The 20423-nt window shown below is 41.6% G+C and overlaps 1 protein-coding gene across 1 annotated transcript in view; it reads left to right on the top strand.

Annotated features, from left to right (window-relative positions):
* smg6 (SMG6 nonsense mediated mRNA decay factor) overlaps window positions 1-20423 on the top strand; it is a 409499-nt gene that overhangs the window by 97419 nt on the left and 291657 nt on the right. The window contains exon 9 of the mRNA XM_043718890.1: window positions 18933-19078. Coding sequence (XP_043574825.1) covers window positions 18933-19078 — 146 coding nt within the window. The remainder of the gene's footprint in view (window positions 1-18932; window positions 19079-20423) is intronic.

The following is a 20423-nucleotide window of genomic DNA, read 5'->3' as shown; positions in this document are numbered from 1 at the left end:
TGATTTTATAAATTTCTACAAGGTCACCCCTCAGCCTCAGATGCTCTGGGGGAATAAAACAGCCCCAGCCTATCCGGCTCTCCCTAAAACTCAAACCCCTCAACCCTGCCACCATTCTTGTAAATCTTTTCTGAAGCTTTTCACATTTCAGAACAGTATATCTGAACTGTAAGTACTTTCATTATCATCTGTAGTTGCCTCGTGACTGATATAAGATTGGTATGGACCTCCCCAGGGCTGACTATTCGTATTGTTGGTGTATGGGGGAATTTCTGCAACTGTCACCTCTGGCCTTCCATTGGCTATATCAGAAGTTTGTGAAATTGGTGAAGATGCTGCTTGGAAGACACTGAGCTGAATTTCTGAACTTGCTTCCATTTAGGCTGGTTAGCTGCACCGTCTTCCCAGGAGACGGTCTGCAGTACAGTTTGTAAGGCACTTTTTGTCCTTGTTAGTTCGTACTAACCATCCTGATGAAATTTGCCCTGAGGCAGTTCCTTGTATACAGAGGAACCTTGACTATCCAGCATTCAATTATCTGAATATCGGATTATCTTGCAAGATCACAAAAGTCCCAATGCTTGGCTAAACTATGTTATCCGGCATTCCATTATCTGGAATTCAGTTAACCGAATGAAATACTCCCCACCAGTGTCCCTTCGGATAATTGAGGGTCCTTTGTATCTGTTTGGAGACTCTGTAGTCCTCCATCCTGACAAAATAAATCTGAAGAAATAAATGAGAATGGGGAACACTAAAGGAGAATAGTCAAAAGCTTGAAGCAAAATGGAGATGCTGGGGTAATAAACTCAGTTGTTTAAATACTCAGCTGAGGTAAATGACAGTATTTGACAGTTAAACCTATTTGTCTTTTGATTATAACTTTGCCTTTTCTAATTTTCTGGTGATCAACTCTTGCGCTGATGCTCAAAGTGTACTTTAATCAGCTTTGTATTTTACAGCAGTAAGATGAACTAGACAATACACAAAGCTTCCAGTGTAGTGGGAGTCCAGTTTAGAACAAGCTTGGTGATGCTGTTTTGATAAGCAAAGATCAAGCACTGATTTGAGGACCAGGGGTGTTTATGCCGAGGGAACGGATGCACTATTTTTATACTCCAGCCTCAAAGTCCATTTCCTTTAACTCTGTCTGTGTTGGATTTGAATGTATTAACAAGTGGAATGGGCTGGTGTGGAAAATTGCAGCTTTGTAACATAAACTAGAATTAGAGATGAATGTGGAGCTTTTAGTTTTCTCGAACCTTGAAGTTTCTGCCTTGATTCTCAGTTTGTCGTACAATGCAGTTCTATTGCTGTGTAACCTAGGAGATCAGATTCGGACAAAAATGTGTCAGAATTTTTGTTTGTCTAAATTGTTTGTCCAGGAATGCTGTCACCTCAACCTGCAAGCTTGTCATGATAGAGATACCTGAAACCTGCAAAGGAACTTCTTAGATACATCAAAAATAATTGTCTTTGCAATTTTAAGGGATGGGGTACAGGCTAGGCTAATCATGAGGAGAGGTGCTTGTGGTTGGGGTAGAGTGGATTGCTTGTGTCCAGTGCCCAGAATTGAGCAGGACAGGAATTGACTTCGATAGGGAGCTGTCTTCGATAAAGGCTGGGAATGATATGGGACTGTAGCCCATGAGAATTAGATTGGTTTGGGGTGGTGGGGGGGGGGCTGGTGATTAATGGAGAGGGTTGGTGAGTTCTTAGTGTTCCTGGCTCAATTGCCAGCTCATGCTGTTACACTTTTCATTCTGGTCAGAAATCATGAAGACCTTTGGGTACTAAGTTAAATTGTGAAAGTTGTTTAAACTGGACTGTTGTCTCCTGCAGTACATATTTAAATACTAAAGTGAAAAATGGCATAACAGAAGGAGGTCAAGTCTTTGATTTAGATTTACTGTCAATTTTAAACACCTTAGACCAGGTTTTTGTAATTTACAGAGAATGCTTGAAATGTCTTGTCATTTAAATTTTCAAAGGAAGATATTTGAATCAATTTCCTTGTAGATAAGTGTGCACATTCCTTAACTAAGTAGTGAGTCTGTTTGTTTGCGTAAAGAAATGAGGAGTAGAAAATACATTTTCAATGTCCTGGAATTGTCTGCACTGAACCTGGTATTGATCTTTAATGTATCCTGCTGTCATCACTTGGTGAGCTATGCTAGTGTGTCAGCTAATCCAAACCCATGCTGCGTGTATTCAGTCCCACACTTTGCTGATCAACAGAAGTTCCCATTGCCTTAAATTTTAAATACTTGATCTTGCGGTTAAGTCTCTTTATGACCTCACCTTTCGCTATGTCTACAACTTCTCCCAGTGCACGTTTACCTGTGAACTGTGCTTTCTGCTGATGTTGATGTTTTGTACAACCATTCCCTTTGTCACCACTGTCACTCCACCAGGCCTAACCTCTGAAACTCATTTCGGCCACTATCTTCTCCTTCATGACCTTCCCTAAAACTCAACTCTTACAAGCTTTTGGCGAGATTTCCTAAACACTTTGTTTTCCAACCTATTCGTTTTATTTGGTTGTAATTACTTGTGCTGCAACACTGGGGGAGCATTTCCTGCACCTGTGCAGTGTTATGGGTGTCAGCTGCTAAACTAAAACAAGCAAGTTAGCTTGACAAAGACTAACAATGTGCAGTCTTTAACCAATTGCAAGTTTCCTGTATACACTTTCCCATCATAAATCAACTATTCCCCATGTAAAACATGTTTCTGATGAGTTGATGAATAATGAAATATAAGCAAGAACTATCACTAAACAAGATTTCCAACTCCCAAAAAACTATCTGGAGAAAATAAATTAATATTTCTGGCAAAAATCAAAACAAAATTTTTCAAACAGAACACTTCAGAAATTTCTAATTTCATGTAGAAATTGACACAAAGTCCAACTCTTAATTCCTAGAAAACAGCCCCAGTCTATTCAGCCTCTTCCTACAGCTCCAACCCTGGCAACATCCTTGTAGATCTTTTCTGAACCCTTTCGAGTTTCGCAACATCCTTCCAATAGAAAGGAGACTAGAATTGCATGCAATATTCCAAAAGTGGCCTAACCAATGTCCTGTACAGCCACAACATGACCTCCCACCTACTATACTCAATGCTCTGACCAATATGACTGTATTCCACAAGTGCTACAGGGGAACTGAGCTCAGCTGAGCTGCACACAAAGGGAGGTTGTCACGTGATTCTGACCTGATGTGTCTTAAAACTTTAGTGCCAGTCTGGTGTGAATTGTAGCGTGAAGAAATTCATTTCCACATGGTAACATTATGTCTTGAATAATACCGTGACACTCAAACATTGATCTGTTATCTGTGAAGAAATCAGATCAACTTTTACATGATATATGGAAAATTCCAGACTTTTTTGGCCAAAACTTGGGGTCGACTTTTACTCCAGCATATATGATATTTCAAGAAAGATATGATTTAATTGGAGGGTGGTCAGACAAAATTTACTAAGAGGATCCCTGGTATGGCGGGATTGTCTTATGAGCAAAGGCTAAACAGGTTGGGACTCGACTCACTGGAGTTTAGAAGAAAGAGGTGATTTCATTGAAACATATAGGCTTCTTGAGGGGCTTGACAGGGTCAATGCTGAGAGGATGTTTCCCCTCATGGGCGAGTCTCAGACCAGAAGGCATAGTCTCAGAATAAAGAGGCACCAATTTAAACTGAGATGAGGAGGAATTGCTTTTCTGAGGGTTGAGAGTCTTTGGAACTCTGGCCCACAGCTCTCTGTGGTAAATAGTGCTTATTTATATCTAAGGCTAAGACAGATTTTTAATCAGTAGAGGAATCGAGAGTTCCAGGGTAAGGATAGGAAAGTGGATGTGAGGAATGTTTGATCAGCCATGATCCAATTGAATGGCAGAGCAGGCTTGAGAGACTGTAGGCTTACTTCTGTTTCTTATAGTCATCAAGCTTCTGTGAAGCACCTTGGGATGTTTCACATTTAAGACCATAAATGAATCTGTTGTTAAGATATTAAACCAAGATCCTGTATGTCTGTTTAGGTGAACATGAAAGATTGAGCAGTAGAATCTCCCCTTTACTGGCTAATGTTCCTCCTCAAATGAATGGTGCCACACCATACTAATCTTTCTGTAATTGTTTCTAGGATCTCGAGGGTGAATTCTGTTTTTAATTTCCTACAGAACAGCAATATTTGCATTTCAAAAGTATTCCATTTACTGTCAAGTACATTGAGAAACCATGAAGACATTGAAATACAAAATACAAATCCTCATGAGATTGTCTTTTATTAGTGATGGTCATTCCCTGGCACATCTGGCACAAATGTTACTTGCCACTTATCAGCCCAAACCTAGATGATATCTAGGTCTTGCTGCATGTGAACATAGTTTGAAAATGCTGCAGAACATTGCAGAACATCCCCATTTCAGACCTTGTGTTGGAGGGTGGTCATGACTGAAGCAGCTGAACATGGGGCTAAAGGCATGACCCTGAAGAGCTCCTACATAGATGTCCTTGGAGCTGAGATGATCAAGATTCAATGATGAGCATCTTTCTTTGTACGAGATATGACCCAACCAATGAAGAATTTTTCACATGATTTTCACTTACTCTAGTTTTAAGACTGGCATATGTGATGTTGAGGTCCTTGTGGGGAGGCTGTTATGGAACATCTACTTAGCACCTTTGGTTGAAGATGGATGGAAATGCTTCAGCCTTATATTTTGCACTTACGTAGAGTGGTGGACGTGATCTATATGGACTACAGTAAGCTGTTCAATAAGGTTCCCCAAGGGAGACTGGTTAGCAAGGTTAGATCTCATGGAATACAGGGAGAACTAGCCATTTGGATACAGAACTGGCTCAAAGGTAGAAGACAGAGGGTGGTGGTGGAGGGTTGTTTTTCAGACTGGAGGCCTGTGACAAGTGGAGTGCCACAAGAATCGGTGCTGGACCCTCTACTTTTTGTCATTTACATAAATGATTTGGATGCGAGCATAAGAGGTACAGTTAGTAAGTTTGCAGGTGACACCAAAATTGGAGGTGTAGTGGACAGCGAAGAAGGTTACCTCATTACAACGGGATCTTGACCAGATGGGCCAATGGGCTGAGAAGTGGCAGATGGAGTTTAATTTAGATAAATGCGAGGTGCTGCATTTTGGGAAAGCAAATCTGAGCAGGACTTATACACTTAATGATAAGGTCCTAGGGAGTGTTGCTGAACAAAGAGACTTTGAATACAGGTTCATAACTCCTTGAAACTAGAGTCGCAGGTAGATAGGATAGTGAAGAACATGTTTGGTATACTTTCCTTTATTGGTCAGAACATTGAGTATAACAGTTGTGAGGTCATGTTGCGGCTGTGCAGGATGTTGGTTAGGCCACTTTTGGAATATTGCGTGCAATCCTGGTTTCCCCCCTATCGGAAGGATGTTGTGACGCTTGAAAAGGTTCAGAAAAGATTTAAAGATTTTGCCAGGGTTGGAGGGTTTGAGCTGTAGGGAGAGGCTGAATAGGCTGGGGCTGTTTTCCGTGGAGCGTCGGAGGTTGAGGGGTGACCTTATCGAGGTTGTAAAATCATGAGTGTGGGTAGGACATATAGACAAGGAGTTTTCCCTGGGGTGGGGAAGTCCAGAACTAGAAGGCATAGGTTTAGGGTGAGAGGGGAAAGATATAAAAGGGACCTGAGAGCCAACATTTTCACGCAGAGGGTGGTGCATGTATGGAATGAACTACCAGAGGAAGTGGTGGAGGCTGGTACAATTGCAACATTTAAAAGGGCCAAATGCTGGCAAATGGGACTAGATTAGACTGGGATATCTGGTTGGCCTGGACGAGTTGGACTGAAATATCTATTTCTGTACTGTACATCTCTATGACTTTATGACTGTATGTTCTGGGCTCCCCCATTGTTGAGGACAGTGATGTTGTAGAGCCTCCACCTCCTGTTGTTTAATTGTACACTACAATTTATGACTGGATGTACTAGAACTGCAGAGCTTAGATCTGATTCATTTATTCCAGGGGTCACTATCTAAGGATATGGGATAGGCTATTTAGGACTTAGATGAGGAGCAGTTTCTTCAAACAGAGAGTAGTGAGTTTGTCGAATTCTCTGCCACAAAAAATGGTTGAAACCAAAACATTGAATGCACTTAAGAAGATGTTAGATATAGTTCTTTGAGCTAAAAGGATCAAAGGGAATGGGGAGAAAGCTGGAACAAGATACTGAGCTGGGAGATCAGCCATGATCGTTTTGAACAGTGGAGCAATACGGAAGGGCTGAATGGCCTACATTTGCTCCTATTCTCTGTGTTTCTTTGTCCTATCACACTGGTAGGACAGATCTAGCGCATGGTGGCATATTGATATACAGTTGGGAGGGAATTGCCCTGGGACTCCTCAACATTGATTGTGGACCCCATGAAGTCTCATGACATCACATCAAACATGAACAACCAAACTATATACCACTTCCACCTTGGCTGACAAATCAGTATCCTCCACAGAGCTTTGAAGAAGCCTGATAGTGGTATAGGTGCAGAATATATTCTGAGTGGGATCTTTAATGTGCAACACTAGTAATGCTCAGCAGGAGCATTACTGATTGAGCTGGTTTAGTCCCAAAGGGCCCCTTTGTGAGACTGGGGCTACAGCAGGTGATAATGGGAACCAACAAGAAGGATGACAGTACTTGACCTCATCCTCACCAATCTGACTGCCGCAGATATATTTGTCCATGACTGTAATGACAGGAATGATTAATATTTCAGGATTTTTGAGAAGATTTGTAGCTTAGGTTGATAATAAGTATGTAAATGAGCTTGCTGAGCTTGAAGGTTTGGTTTTAGACGTTTTGTCACCATAAAGAAAAAGAAAAGAACCGGCCATGACATCACCCACCTTAAGAAACCAAGATCGATAAATCGAGAGGCGGGACATACCACCAGCACTTCAGTGGAGACTCTCACTGATGATGCTACCTAGTCATGGTGACGAAACATCTGAAAACAAACCTTCAAGCTAAGCAAGCTGACTTACATACTTAGTGATTAATTCTCGCCAGAGATAGTATTTTCATTGACTGTTCAATTAACGCCAGTTTTGGGTCAAGTGGTTTCAGCGTAGTAATGATTAGAGGGTGCTGGAAAAGCACAGCAGGTCAGGCAGCATCCGAGGAGCAGGAAAATCTGCAATACCCACTTCCGCCTTCAACATAGTAATGACCACTTGATTAGGTCCTGGGAAAACGATTGTAGCCTTGTGTGTGGACAATAAAACAGAAAAGTCCAGCTTGCAAAAGGAAAACATCCACATCTCTCTGTCTCTTCCCCTTTGAAGTAGAGAAGTAGAGGAAAATCCCAAATAGCTTGCAATTCTCCCTCACCTTTTACTGAGCTACTCAGTGCAAATCCCTTGTTAAAAGGGCAACGGTAAAACCACCTTCATAGATACTTGGCAAATTCACAACCTCTCTGTCAGCAAACAGTCAGAAGGAATCAAAAGGAAGAAAAAGAAGATAACTCATTGATATTTGTGATCTAATTTGGCGCTATCAAATTGTCACCTGGATTTCTTTTTATCTGTCCATAATATTCATGTCTCTGAGTGGATAGAAATTTTTTAAAAGGTTAGAAAGTTTAAGCTATAGAGTTATAGATAGGCAGTTTAACTTGTCTGCATCTGCCATTGTTAAAAACAGTTGATTAGGATAAGTAGTTATTTTCTTGTTATTAAAAAAAAACGGTGTGCATATTCGACCTGAATTAGCCAGGTGGAATTAAATAGTTTGATAGTTGATTACCTTTTCATATTTGTGAGAACTCTGGAAATAAGACTTGATTTCCAGTGCACTACTCCAGTGAGTTGTGATGCGCAGTCAGTGGCAGCTAATATTGTTAAGCAGTCAATCATTGCTTTTTTAAAAAGTAGTGGTTTTTAACAGCAAATATATTATCATTTTAGTATATAAAAGCAAAGTGCTGGAGGAACTCCCTATGCCTGGTGGCATGTGTGGAGAGAATAACAGAGTTATTGTTTTCAACATGTATGAGAGGACCCTGAAGACAAGTCATATTAGACTCAATGTTATCTTTGTTTCTCTTTCTCCAGATGCCTCAGACCTGCTGAGTTTCTCCAGCAATTTATTTTTATTTCAGATATTCAGCATCTGGAGGATTTTGCTTTTAATGTAATTTTAGAACTGTTTTAGTTTTAAGAAAAGTTTTTATTGGGGGGTAGAAATGAGCTGAGTGGGTTGTCAGGCCAGTCCCGAGGACTTTTAAGAGTCAAGCACGCTACTGTAGGCCAATCCATGTCAGGATGTCAGGTTTCCTCCCTGAAATACGTTTGTGAACTTAATTGGTTTTTATGATAATGGCGGGCTCTATTATCAAGACTAGCTTTCAGTTACAAAGTTTTAAACAAAATTAATTCAATTGATGGGATTTGGACTCATGTCCCCAGCCTTTTGGTTACTAGTCTAGTTATGTCACCACTACACCTTTGGAGTATTCCAGACAATGACCATGACCTATTTCAGAATTTCTGATGACTGATTAAAACTGCAAATCTGGAATTAAATCCTGCAAAGGACACTAAATTGGTCAGTGTCTCAAAAGTGCACATTTGTATACCTTGGACTTTTTAGGGAGCATATTTGCTCACCTCTGTTTTCTCATGGAGAATGTTACATGACAGTAAATGCTGTTCCTTACAATTAATTTTTTTTTGTGTGTACATCAATAATTGACATAAGCGATAAAGCTGCTCTTAATTATATAATGGGGGCACATTGGCTAGCACTGCTGCCTTACAGTGCTAGGGACTTGGGCTTGATTCCATTCTTGGGTGACTGTGTGGAGTTTGCACGTTCTCTGTATGTCTGTGTGGGTTTCCTCTAGGTGCTTTGGTTTCCTTCCACGGTCCAAAGATGTACAGGTTAGGTGGATTGGCCATGGAGAATACAGGAATACAGAGATGGTTTTTTTTTGGTGGTGGTGGTGGGGGATGCGGGATGCTCTTGGTCTGAGTGGGATGCTCTTCAGAGGGTTTGTGGACTCAAAGGGCCAAATGGACTGGCTTCCACACTGTAGGGATTCTACGATTTACCAGAAATAAGAGCAGCAATAGACCATTCAACCCCGAGCACCTGGTCCACCATTCAATAGCATAAACACTGATTTGATTGAGGTCTTAACCCTACTTTTTTGACAGCTACCAACTACCCTTGGCTCCCTTGTTGATAAAAGATCTGCCCAAATCAGACTTGAATTTGTGGAATTATTCAGTCTCCATGGGTTTCAGGGAGACAGAATTCCAAAGATGATTAATTCTTCAAGCATTCAGTCCTCTGATTGAAGTTTTAGTGAATGATGCAGTCTCTATAGTGTAATAATAGGCATTAAATAGGATTTGCAAATGTTTTCATGTATTGCAGCTCTGTATACATTTTTTGGTGTGTGTCTGTGTATTTTTTAGTGCGTGTCGTGTGTCCGCGTGTTTTGGTGTGTGGGTTTATATCTGCATGTGTTTTGGTGTGTGCCAGGGTGTTTCGATGTCTCTGTTTCAGTGTGCACCTGCGTGTGGATTTATTTTGGCATGTATCTGTATGCATGTGTGTTTCAATGTGTCTGCGTGAGTGTGTATATCTGTCTGTGTGTGAAAGTTTCGGTGTGTGCATGTGCATTTTAGCGCGCATTTGTGTACATGTGTTTCAGTGTGTACATTTCTCTGTGTTTGTGCATTTTGATGTGTGTCTTGGTGTGTGTGCTTTTTGAGAAATTAACATGCTTGCTTTTTAATTAAACGTGCATTTGATAGATGCTTTGTGTTGGGTTGCTATTCTAATTGACCCTGACATCAGAATAGAATTATTACTTTGATTTTAGTGTTTGTTCCAGGGAACTGAAAACTGAGAAAGTCCAAGAATGTTGGCATTTCTCAGGAGGAGTCAGCAGTTAGTGGAAAACTTGAGCATTGCTTACTGTTCTGTCTAACTGATTAGTGCAGTTGGGGTAATCTAAGTCAGGATAATGCGAATGTTAATTTAGTTCATTTTGGTATGTGGCACTGAGGTTTTTAGTGGTTTCTTGTGAGTAAACTGTTTGGAATGTGTTGTGTTGGTACAAATCATTTGCTGCTAGAACTCCTGAAGGAGAATAGCTGCCACTCACAAAGACATTCCCATTCTGCTGGTTGACAAAGGTTTTGTTTTGAGATGAGTATGTTTAGAAGGATTAACAGTGGACATTTTTGAAGGCAGCAAAAGAGCATTCAGAGTTGATGATGTTAAAAGTTCTCTACTTTATAAGCTGTGAACACTTATCATCAACTCTGAATGCCCTTTGCTGGGTATGCCCTTATGGTAGGGCATTACAATTATTTCTGTTTCCACAAAAGACAGCTAGCTATTGGCAAACTTAAGTTGTATGAAAGAATGGACAGATTGTGGAGAAAGCAACCTGTGTTCAAGGATAAGTTTTACTCAACTATCTATCAGTAAAGTCCATCCAGTTCTGACAGGCTTTCCTGCTCCTCGTCTCCCAGTTATAAAAGTCGAAAGTGTGGTGCTGGAAAAGCACAGAAGGTCAGGCAGCATCCGAGGAGCAGGAGAATCGACGATTCAGGCAAGAGCCCTTCATCAGGAATGAGGCTGGGAGCTGAGGGGGTGGAGCGATAAAGGAGAGGGGGCTGGGGCTGGGGAAAGGCAGCTGACAGTATGATAGGTAGATAGAGGTGGGGTAATGGGGATAGGTGGGAGAGGAGGGTGGAGCGGTTAGGTAGGAAGGAAGATGGACAGGTAGGACAGGTCATGAGGGCAGTGCCGAGTTGGAAGGTTGGAACTGGGATAAGGTGGGGGGAGAGGAAACTAGGAAACTGGTGAAATCCACATTGATGCCCTGGGGTAGGAGGGTCCTAAGACAGAAGATGAGGTGTTTGGTCTGTCCAAGGAGAAAGTGAGGACTGCAGATGCTGGAGATCAGAGTTGAGAATGGAGTGCTGGAAAAGCACAACAGGCTAGGCAGCATCCAAGGCACAGGAGAATCGACATTTTGGGCAAGAGCCCTTCATCAGGAATGCCCTACCTGTCCATCTTCCTTTCTACCTATCCGCTCCACCCTCCTCTCCGACCTATCACCTTCGCCCCCATCTCCATCTACCTATTGCACTCTCACCTACCTTCCCCCAGACCCACCCCTCTCCCATTTATCTCACCGCTCCCCCGGCCCACAAGCCTCATTGCTGATGAAGGGCTCTTGCCTGAAACATCGTTTCTCCTGCTCCTCGGATGCTGCCTGACCTGCTGTGCTTTTCCAGCACCCCACTCTTGACTCTGTTCAATCCAGCATCTGCAGTCCTCACTTTCTCCCAGTTATAAAACTTTACCTCAGTTTGCCCTTTCAGATTTGTGATCGTGGATCTCCAATTTTGATCTGACTCATTGAGGGAAGAAGAGGGTCCCAATTGAGCTGTGACATCGGTCAAAGCCCTTTGCTATAATGTCTGTAATTCAGTGGAGGAGGCATTGTTCATTCGAGGAGAAGGTGAATGCAGGGTTTTAGATTACATACGGTGTGGAAACAGGCCCTTTGGCCCAACAAGTCCACACTGACCCGCCGAAGCGCAACCCACTCATACCCCTACATTTACCCCTTACCTAACACTACGGGCAATTTAGCATGGCCAATTCACCTGACCTGCACATCTTTGGACTGTGGGAGGAAACCGGAGCACCCGGAGGAAACCCACGCAGACACGGGGAGAACGTGCAAACTCCACACAGTCAGTCGCCTGAGGTGGGAATTGAACCCGGGTCTCTGGCGCTGTGAGGCAGCAGTGCTAACCACTGTGCCATCATGCCGCCCACATATAATGCAAGAGCAGGTTCTTCCTGCTCTTGCATTATATGATGAAGTACCCAAGATAGTAGTCACAGACTGTGAGAGGGCAAGATGGATTTCTGGCTCATAATTGTTTGTAACTCCAGATGCACACCTTCAGATGAGGTCAACAGTCTTTCTATGAAGTAGGTTCTGAGTGCCATATATTGAAAGCTGTCTCTCATCGAAGGTCTGGACTGTGGTGCAGTGATCCCTGGTGCCTGGGAGTTTTGATGGGGGAAATGATGAGCCTTCCCAGTACCTTGGTGACAGGAAGGTAATTATTCTCACCTTAGTGACTTGGTGAAGCTTAGTCCTGTCCCAGAAAATATGCAAAACCTGCTGATACACCACCCCCCTCACCTCCATCCAGGGCCCAAACAGTCCTTCCAGGTGACACTGAGGTTTACCTGCCTTTCCTCCAACCTAGTTTACTGCATGAGGTGCTCCCAATGTGATGGTCTTGGCATCAGGGAGACTAAACATAAATTTAGGGAACAGTTCACCGAGCATTGCGGCCGGGTCCAGTCGGGCTGACCTGACCTCCCAGTCACCGCCCAACCACTCCCTTTCCAACATGACCATTCTTGGCCTTCTCCATTGCTAAAACAAACCACAGCTCCTCCAATTTCAAATAACCTCCCTTCCCATCCGCTGACTCCCTTCCCAGTCCCTTCGCCTCCCTTCCATTCCTCTCATCAACCCTTCCTTCCAGACTAGATTCATTCCTCCCATTGACCTCTACCTGTCTTCACCTTTCCCCACTTCACCACCCTAATCCTGCCTCCCACTTTATCTACAGCTCCCCTCACACCCACTCCAGTCCTGAAGAAGGGTTATACCTGAAACGTCGACTTCTCCACCTCTTAATGCTACCTGGCTTGCTGTGTTCTTCCAACCTTCTGCCTGTCTGTCCTGGCTATATGGAAGCTTTTAACCCAATAATCTAGCCGTGATGTAATGACTCTTTGTGATATCTTGGTGCGATATAGTGGTCAGTCACAATTACAATTCAGGGCAGGTGAAAAGGGAGTGCTCTTACCTGAAACTCTGGTAATGCTATATTTACTGTCCACACAGGAATATGGGTGCATTGGGTACAGGGGGAGTGTATGAGCTGCTGGGATCAAGTCTTACCTTGGATTTACATTGTAGGAATGCTGTCACTATTCCCAGTTGATAATCTGGGTATATTATAGTGACTGCTTATTTCTAGAGAACTGCATGCAGTATGACAACTGTGTCAATTTGCTGCCCACCCCCAAGATGTTTAAGGGGTGAAAAGAAAATTAGTAAAGGAGCTTGTTGAAGTCTACTGACTAAATATGTTTCATAAAGCAATGTATAATATAAGCTGAGTGGTGGATTCCGGGTCAGTCCTTTATGGGATAAGTTGTGGAGAAATGTCATGGGGAAAATCAGGAAATGGCAGCACATCAGTCTTCTCAAGTGAAGACTTTGGACCAATTCCAGATGCACTCAGACTGGTTCAGAAATCCGTAACATATGTAGAGGTCAGTAATGCGTTGTTGGGAAGTAACTCAAAGCCTTAAAACTATACGGGGCACCTGGACCAAATGCAATACACTCCAGAATTGTCGAGGAAATGAAGTTTTGCTTAATGATTTCTAGATTGTGCCCAAGGGCTGAGTATCAGATACAAAGTATAGCCTCCCACCAGTACTGGTTCTTTTCAAAATTAGGATCAGTGTATTTTGGCTATAGATGATGTGAATTAGTCAAGGAGCTCCATGCAGCAAACAAAGAGAACACTGGAGAAACTCAGCAGGTCTGGCAGTATCTGTGGAGAGAGAAACAGAGTTAACATTTTGAGTCTGGCATGGCTCCTCTTCAGATCGGAAGGAGAGTCATATTGGACTTGAAACGTTAACTCTGTTTCTCTATCCACAGATGCTGCCAGACCTGCTGAGTTTCTCCAGCGTTCTCTGTTTCAAGTTTACAGCATCTGTATTATTTTGCTTTTGTTATAAATAGTTTCATGCTCCAGATTGCAAAGGAACAGTGAATGAGGATATGATTAAGTACAAAGTATGTTGGTAATGATTAGACTAGAACGAGACTAGAGGTCACAAATTCCGATCTCTCCAACACAAATGATGAAATATAAGTCAACAAATTTGATAATTTGAGGGTCATACACCAGAAAATAAATGACCATAAAAGCTGTCTTTTTACTGTAAGAACTCAGCTGGATTAGTAATGCCCTTCGGAAAGGTTTAGCTTATTCAGTTTGGTTTGGACTTGACTACAGTCCCACAATCCAGTTGACTCTTATTGGCTTCTGAGTGGCCTAGAAAGCTGCTGTGATATTGGATTGATGACTTGGAGGTGCTGGTGTTGGGCTAGGGTGGGCTGTAACCTGGTGTTGGGTGATATCGGCTATCATCAAGCATGCTTTGGTCCAAAAAGACAATTCATCATTTTGTTAGTGCAGCTAGGAATGGCCAATGAAGTGACCATGCTGGAACTGCCCAGCTTCTGAGAAAGAGATGAACACTCCATTCCTATTCTTGCTGGTTCAATGTCATCAGTATATCAATGACTCGGGGGGAATGAAACATGTATCTGTAACATGGTATGCAAAGTCAGATGCAATTGGTGCTAAAGGTGTAGTTAATAACCAAACCTGCAGTTTGCTACTGAAGTGAGATAATGTTTGTGTTTACACTGTTCTCAATGGTTGCTCAGGTCTTCAGCTGACCTACCAGCAAGCCCAATGAGTCAGAGTTTCATTGTAATGGAGATGAGCAGAAATCGTGAGTTAGAATTTTCATACTTGGATCGGCATTGTGTTTGGATCCGATAAGTGTTTTTCTGTTCTGTATTCACAACTTGGCAGCAACCAAAGAGCTAGGGTTTATGTTGAACTGGAATAGCCAGGCACTTGCTCAGCATAGATTCAGGTTTAAATGCATATGGCACAGGTAAGTTGTAGTTTAGATACTTGCTCCTTTGATGTTTCTGTGACAGTTGGATTTGGGTTGTGTTACAGTTTGAAGTTCGAGAAATAGATAGCTCTCTGATGGAACAGTGTTCATTTTTTTAATATAAAGCAGATTTCATTGCCAAATTTTCCATTACAAAATTTCAGAACATCAAAGTCACTTTCATCACCTTCTTTGTGTTCTGAAGTGCTGTAGTAATCACCCTACTCACACTCTATCTATGTTAGTGATTGATGTAGCTGAGGAGATTTGCTCAGTTGCTAGAAGTAATTTGTCAGTTGAAAATGAAAATCTGTTTTGTTATGAGCAGTGGCTGAGAGATGGCAGGATATGGACAAACATAAGAGAGAGTTGTCTTTGCTAGGGACATGGAGATCCCATAATCTCTATGAGAACAGTGCTTTGAATATACAGAGAAAATGTTTATCAAAACCATTTTCACTTTTGAGGGACGTGCTGATGAAATACATGGCATGTAAGATCATTAGGGGAAATTTACAATTTGTAGATGGAAATGACTGGTGGTGGTGGTGGTGGTGAATTGGACACTGGGCTTGACGGTGACTTTTAAGAATCTGGATTCAAAGGCAGTGCAGGCATGAGACAATCTTTTCAGTTGGCATCACTTGGAGCCTTCTACATCAAATAAGTAGGGCCAAAGGGTAAAAGGACAAAGCTACAGTCTGATCCAGTATAGAATGTTGTGTATCGGTGATGGCAAAGATCACAATCTACAGAAACACATCATTTGTATTGCATAAGGATATAGGAAATAAGAGCAGGACTAAACCTTTCAGGCCCCTTGAGTTGCTCAACCATTCAGTTATTATTGGATTTTCTGCTTAACGCCATTTCCTGCTATATCGCTATACCCCCTGATGTTTTAATCTATTGAAATCTGTTGGTCTCTGTCTTGAACTTACTTAATGATGGAGCCTCCATCTGAGGATCCCAATGATTCACCATTCCCTGAGTGAAGACTTTCTTCCTTGCCTCAGTGCTAAATTGCCTGTCTCTTATTCTGAGATTGTGCCCCCTAGTTCAACACACCCTGCCATGTCAAACTATGCTCTTGCATCTGTGTTGTGAGTTTCCCTTCAGATTCCTTGCCTAATTTCATTTTCCTGCTCCTCGTACTCTAACCGTTCACAGGCATTATTTCTGTGTTGCTTTTAAGAAAGGATATCAACTTTTCTTCAGAAATGGCTGATGGTAGGGAATTCTGTGTTCCTGCCAACCCATCTGTGAGGAAGTACTCTATAATGTCCCCTTTGGTTTGTTTTTGGGATTATTTTTGTATTCTCTCTTTGCCGTCGCACAGCCCAGTGGAAACTATGTATCACTATCTACGGTACCAAATGTTTTAATAATCTTTTAGATCTCAGTCAGGTTTTTCCTTAACCTTCTCCACTGTGGTGAAAAATAGTCTCAGCTTATTTTGATTAGTGTAGCTCATCCTTATGAATTTACATTGCACCTTTTAGCAGAGTCCAAAATGGCTCAGAATCTCACCTGCAGTCTCTCGAAGGTCATGTGCAAGTTCAGCATTGATAACGTGTTTTTGTATTATGTGTCTCTAGATACAAACTAAGTATTACATTGATCATTGCATGACCCTGTCTGTTTGTGCTGCAATGTTTAAATGGTTAGTTTTTCTGCAGTCCAAGGATCCTCTGCTCTTTTAAATTTGTTCTTGGAATGCGAAAAGTTATTTGTTGTTAGAATTCTTGACAAGGTGTTGATGAGCAACTGTAGTCCATGTGATTCCCGTTGTGCTGCTAGTTAAGAAGGTGTTCTTGTTTAATTCCCATTGATTTCAATTTTGTGGAGCTTCTTGCTTCCACATAATCTCTTTCTACCCAAGCTTCTGTCAACATGATGTTCGGGTTATTCAAACAATTGTGATTACTTTTATTCATTCATGGGATGTTGGCTCCACTGGCTGGGTCAGCATTTATTGCCCATTTATAATTGCCCTTGAGAAGGTGGTAGACAGCTGCCCGAAGTGGATGTAAAATATCTGAGGGCACAATTTAGATAAAGTAGGGGAATTCCTTCTGGTGGCCTGACCATCCTTAACCAAATTCATTAACATGGATTTTCTCTTTGTGGGATCTTTTTCTGCGCAAATTAGTTACTGGATTTTGATACTTAATTAACTTCAGTGACAGTCAGTCACTGTCACTTCACATGGACGTTGAAGTTTCCCATCCAGAATAACTTTTGAGGCCTTGCCGGCCTCTATTTCCTCTATTTTCTTTTAAGTTTTTAAATTTCTTTTACTTTTTAAATTTTCCTTTAATTTAAAAACAAAGTTTTCTGTTTCCTCTTAAGAGGTGTTCAACGTGGTACAGCATTAATTCATCAGAGAATGAGTGGGCAGTAATTGGCAGGAGGTTTCTTTGTCTACATTTGATCTGATGTCATGAGACTTTGAGAGTTCATAGGCAATATTGTGGACTCCTGGACCCACTTCCTCCTGACTGTATACCACTGTGTTGCCACCTCTGGTTAATCTGTCTCGCTGGTTAGACTGACGTATTTAGGGATGGCAATGGAGGAGTCTAGGTCATTGGCTTAATCTGTGGAATAGTTCTCCCAGTTTTGGTGCAATTCCCTAAATGTGAGTGAGGAGGACTTTGAAGGGTTGATTGGTAGGATCTGCCTTTTCTACATCTGGTTACCTCGGTTGATGCCAGATAATAGGTCTGTTTTTATTATAACTGGGCCTTTTTCATAGCTTATTAGGTCATTTCAAAGTTAAGAGTTAGTTGCATTGTTGTGGGTCTAGAGTTACATGTAGGGACAGGACTGGATAAGGATGACAAATCTTCCTTCCTGAAGCACATTAGCGAAACAAATGAGTTCTAACAATACTCTGTTACTTTTATTCTTAAAAAGACAGAGATTACTTCTTTATTGCAGATCTTTAACTAATTGAATTTAACTTCCCCAATTGCCACTGTAGAATTTGAATTAGTTTCTGAAACATTAGTTCAGCCTCAGGTTTACTCGTCTAATAACATATCCATAATGCAACCACATTGCCAATCGATTTAAAATCTCATCATCTGAGATATATCTTCCTTTTCCACTGCTGTGCCATTTCCACATTGAACTGTATTTTCCACTTATTTGCCCATTTCTCAGCAGTCATTCATGTCCTTGGCCATAATTCGTAAGCTCCAACCCCATAAAATTTATTATTGTCAAATTTCAACATTGTTTTGATTGCCAAGTTCAAACTAAATAAGAGCAGCCCGCTCAGACTCAAGTAGAGTTTAATTCATGACATCTTTCCATTTATAGAAACTTCCATTACCCAAACTTTGTTGTCTCTGAATCATTGCTCCATCTCCTTCTCTTTAATTTGATGTACTATTGTTTTTACCGTATCTCTTTGTTTAAGCTTCTCAAAATATTTTTGAAGACGTAAATATAAATATACACAGTATTTCCTTTACCCTTTGTATTTTTGCAAAAATGCTTTTAGTTTGGTCAAGTGTAACCTGCCCTTCAGAAATAATAATGTTTGATTGAGATTAATTTTAGTTGCTCAGTAATTTCATCCAATATCACAAACTTGAACAGTTTGTCAGTTATTCAGGTAAGAATAACTGGGCTGCAATTTTCTGGCTGATCCCTATTCCTCTTTTTGAAAGATTTGTTCTGTTTCCCACCCTTTGTTCTCTGGGACTGATTCCAATGTTCTCTTTCTATCAACATGATGTTCGGTTGTTCAAACAATTGTGATTACTTTTATACATTCATGGGATGTTGGCTCCACTGGCTGGGTCAGCATTTATTGCCCGTTCATGATTGCCCTTGAGAAGGTGGTAGACAGCTGCCCAAAGTGGATGTAAAATATCTGAGGGCGCAATTTATATAAAGCAGGGGAATTCCTTCTGGTGGCCTGACCATCCTTAACCAAATTCATTAACATGGATTTTCTCTTTGTGGGATCTTTTTCTGCACAAATTAGTTACTGGATTTTGATACTTAATTAACTTTAATGAGCTCATAGGTATCCTGCGGTTGTGAAAGGTACTGTACAAATACAAATTCTTTTTGTCTTTTTATTGTAGAATGGAGACCTTTCCTTTAGTGGCTGCAAATGTTCTGAAGGAGTTCCGAGCACTGCTTCAACATAGCCCATCCCCCATTGGTAATACACGCATGCTGCAGCTCATGGCTATAAACATGTTTGCTGTGCACCATTCCCAGCTTAAAGGTGAGTTGTCCTTCTGACTTGTAATTTTATTTCTTGAAAGGCACATAATTGAGTGCAACACATGGCAAATGCATCTACGAATGAAACAAAATTCTCCATCAGTGCAGCAATGCGATATATGATGGATAGTTGAGGTTAGAGATAGATGTTTGATTAGTCAGCTAAGAAGGGAGGAAGTTTTGAGTATTCTAAAAAGCATTAAGGTGGATAAGTCCCCAGGATCAAATGGGCTCTATCCCAGGTTTCTGAGGGCCGCCAGAGAGGAAATAGCTAGAGCCTTAAGAGATATCTTTGCAGCATCCTTAAACATGGTTCCTGTCAGGGTGAAAGGGAAGGCTGGTAGGTATAAGGAATGCTGGCTGACTAAAGAAAAAGAAGAAAGCATATGTCAGGTATAGACAGGATAGATCGATAGAATCTTTAGAAGAATATAAAGAAAGCAGGAGTATACTTAAGAGGGAAATCAGGAGGGCAAAACGGGGACATGAGATAGCTTTGGCAAATAGAATTAAGGAGAATCCAAAGGGTTTTTACAAATATATTAAGGACAAAAGGGTAACTAGGGAGAGAATAGGGCCCCTCAAAGATCAGCAAGGCGGCCTTTGTGTGGAGCCACAGAAAACGGGGGAGATACTAAATGAATATTTTGCATCAGTATTCACTGTGGAAAAGGATATGGAAGATATAGACTGTAGGGAAATAGGTGGTGACATCTTGCAAAATGTCCAGATTACAGAGGAGGAAGTGCTGGATGTCTTGAAACGGTTAAAGGTGGATAAATCCCCAGGACCTGATCAGGAATACCCGAGAACTCTGTGGGAAGCTAGAGAAGTGATTGCTGGGCCTCTTGCTGAGATATTTGTATCATCGATAGTCACAGATGAAGTGCTGGAAGACTGGAGGTTGGCAAACGTGGTAAGAAGGGTGGTAAAGACAAGCCAGGGAACTATAGACCAGTGAGCCTGACCTTGGTGGTGGGCAAGTTGTTAGAGGGAATCCTGAGGGACAGGATGTACATGTATTTGGAAAGGCAAGGACTGATTTGGGATAGTCAACATGGCTTTGTGCATGGGAAATCATGTCTCTCAAACTTGATTGAGTTTTTTGATGAAGTAACAAAGAGGATTGATGAGGGCAGAGCAGTAGATGTGATCTATATGGACTTCAGTAAGGCGTTCGACAAGGTTCCCCATGGGAGACTGATTAGCAAGGTTAGATCTCATGGAATACAGGGAGAACTAGCCATTTGGAAACAGAACTGGCTCAAAGGTAGAAGACAGAGGGTGGTGGTGGAGGATTGTTTTTCAGACTGGAGGCCTGTGACCAGTGGAGTGCCACAAGGATC

This window comes from Chiloscyllium plagiosum, chromosome 28 (assembly GCF_004010195.1).
Source record: "Chiloscyllium plagiosum isolate BGI_BamShark_2017 chromosome 28, ASM401019v2, whole genome shotgun sequence".
NCBI classification, from domain to species: domain Eukaryota; kingdom Metazoa; phylum Chordata; class Chondrichthyes; order Orectolobiformes; family Hemiscylliidae; genus Chiloscyllium; species Chiloscyllium plagiosum.
The sequence above is the reverse complement of the archived record's forward strand: the minus strand, read 5'-3'. Positions and strand labels throughout refer to the sequence as shown.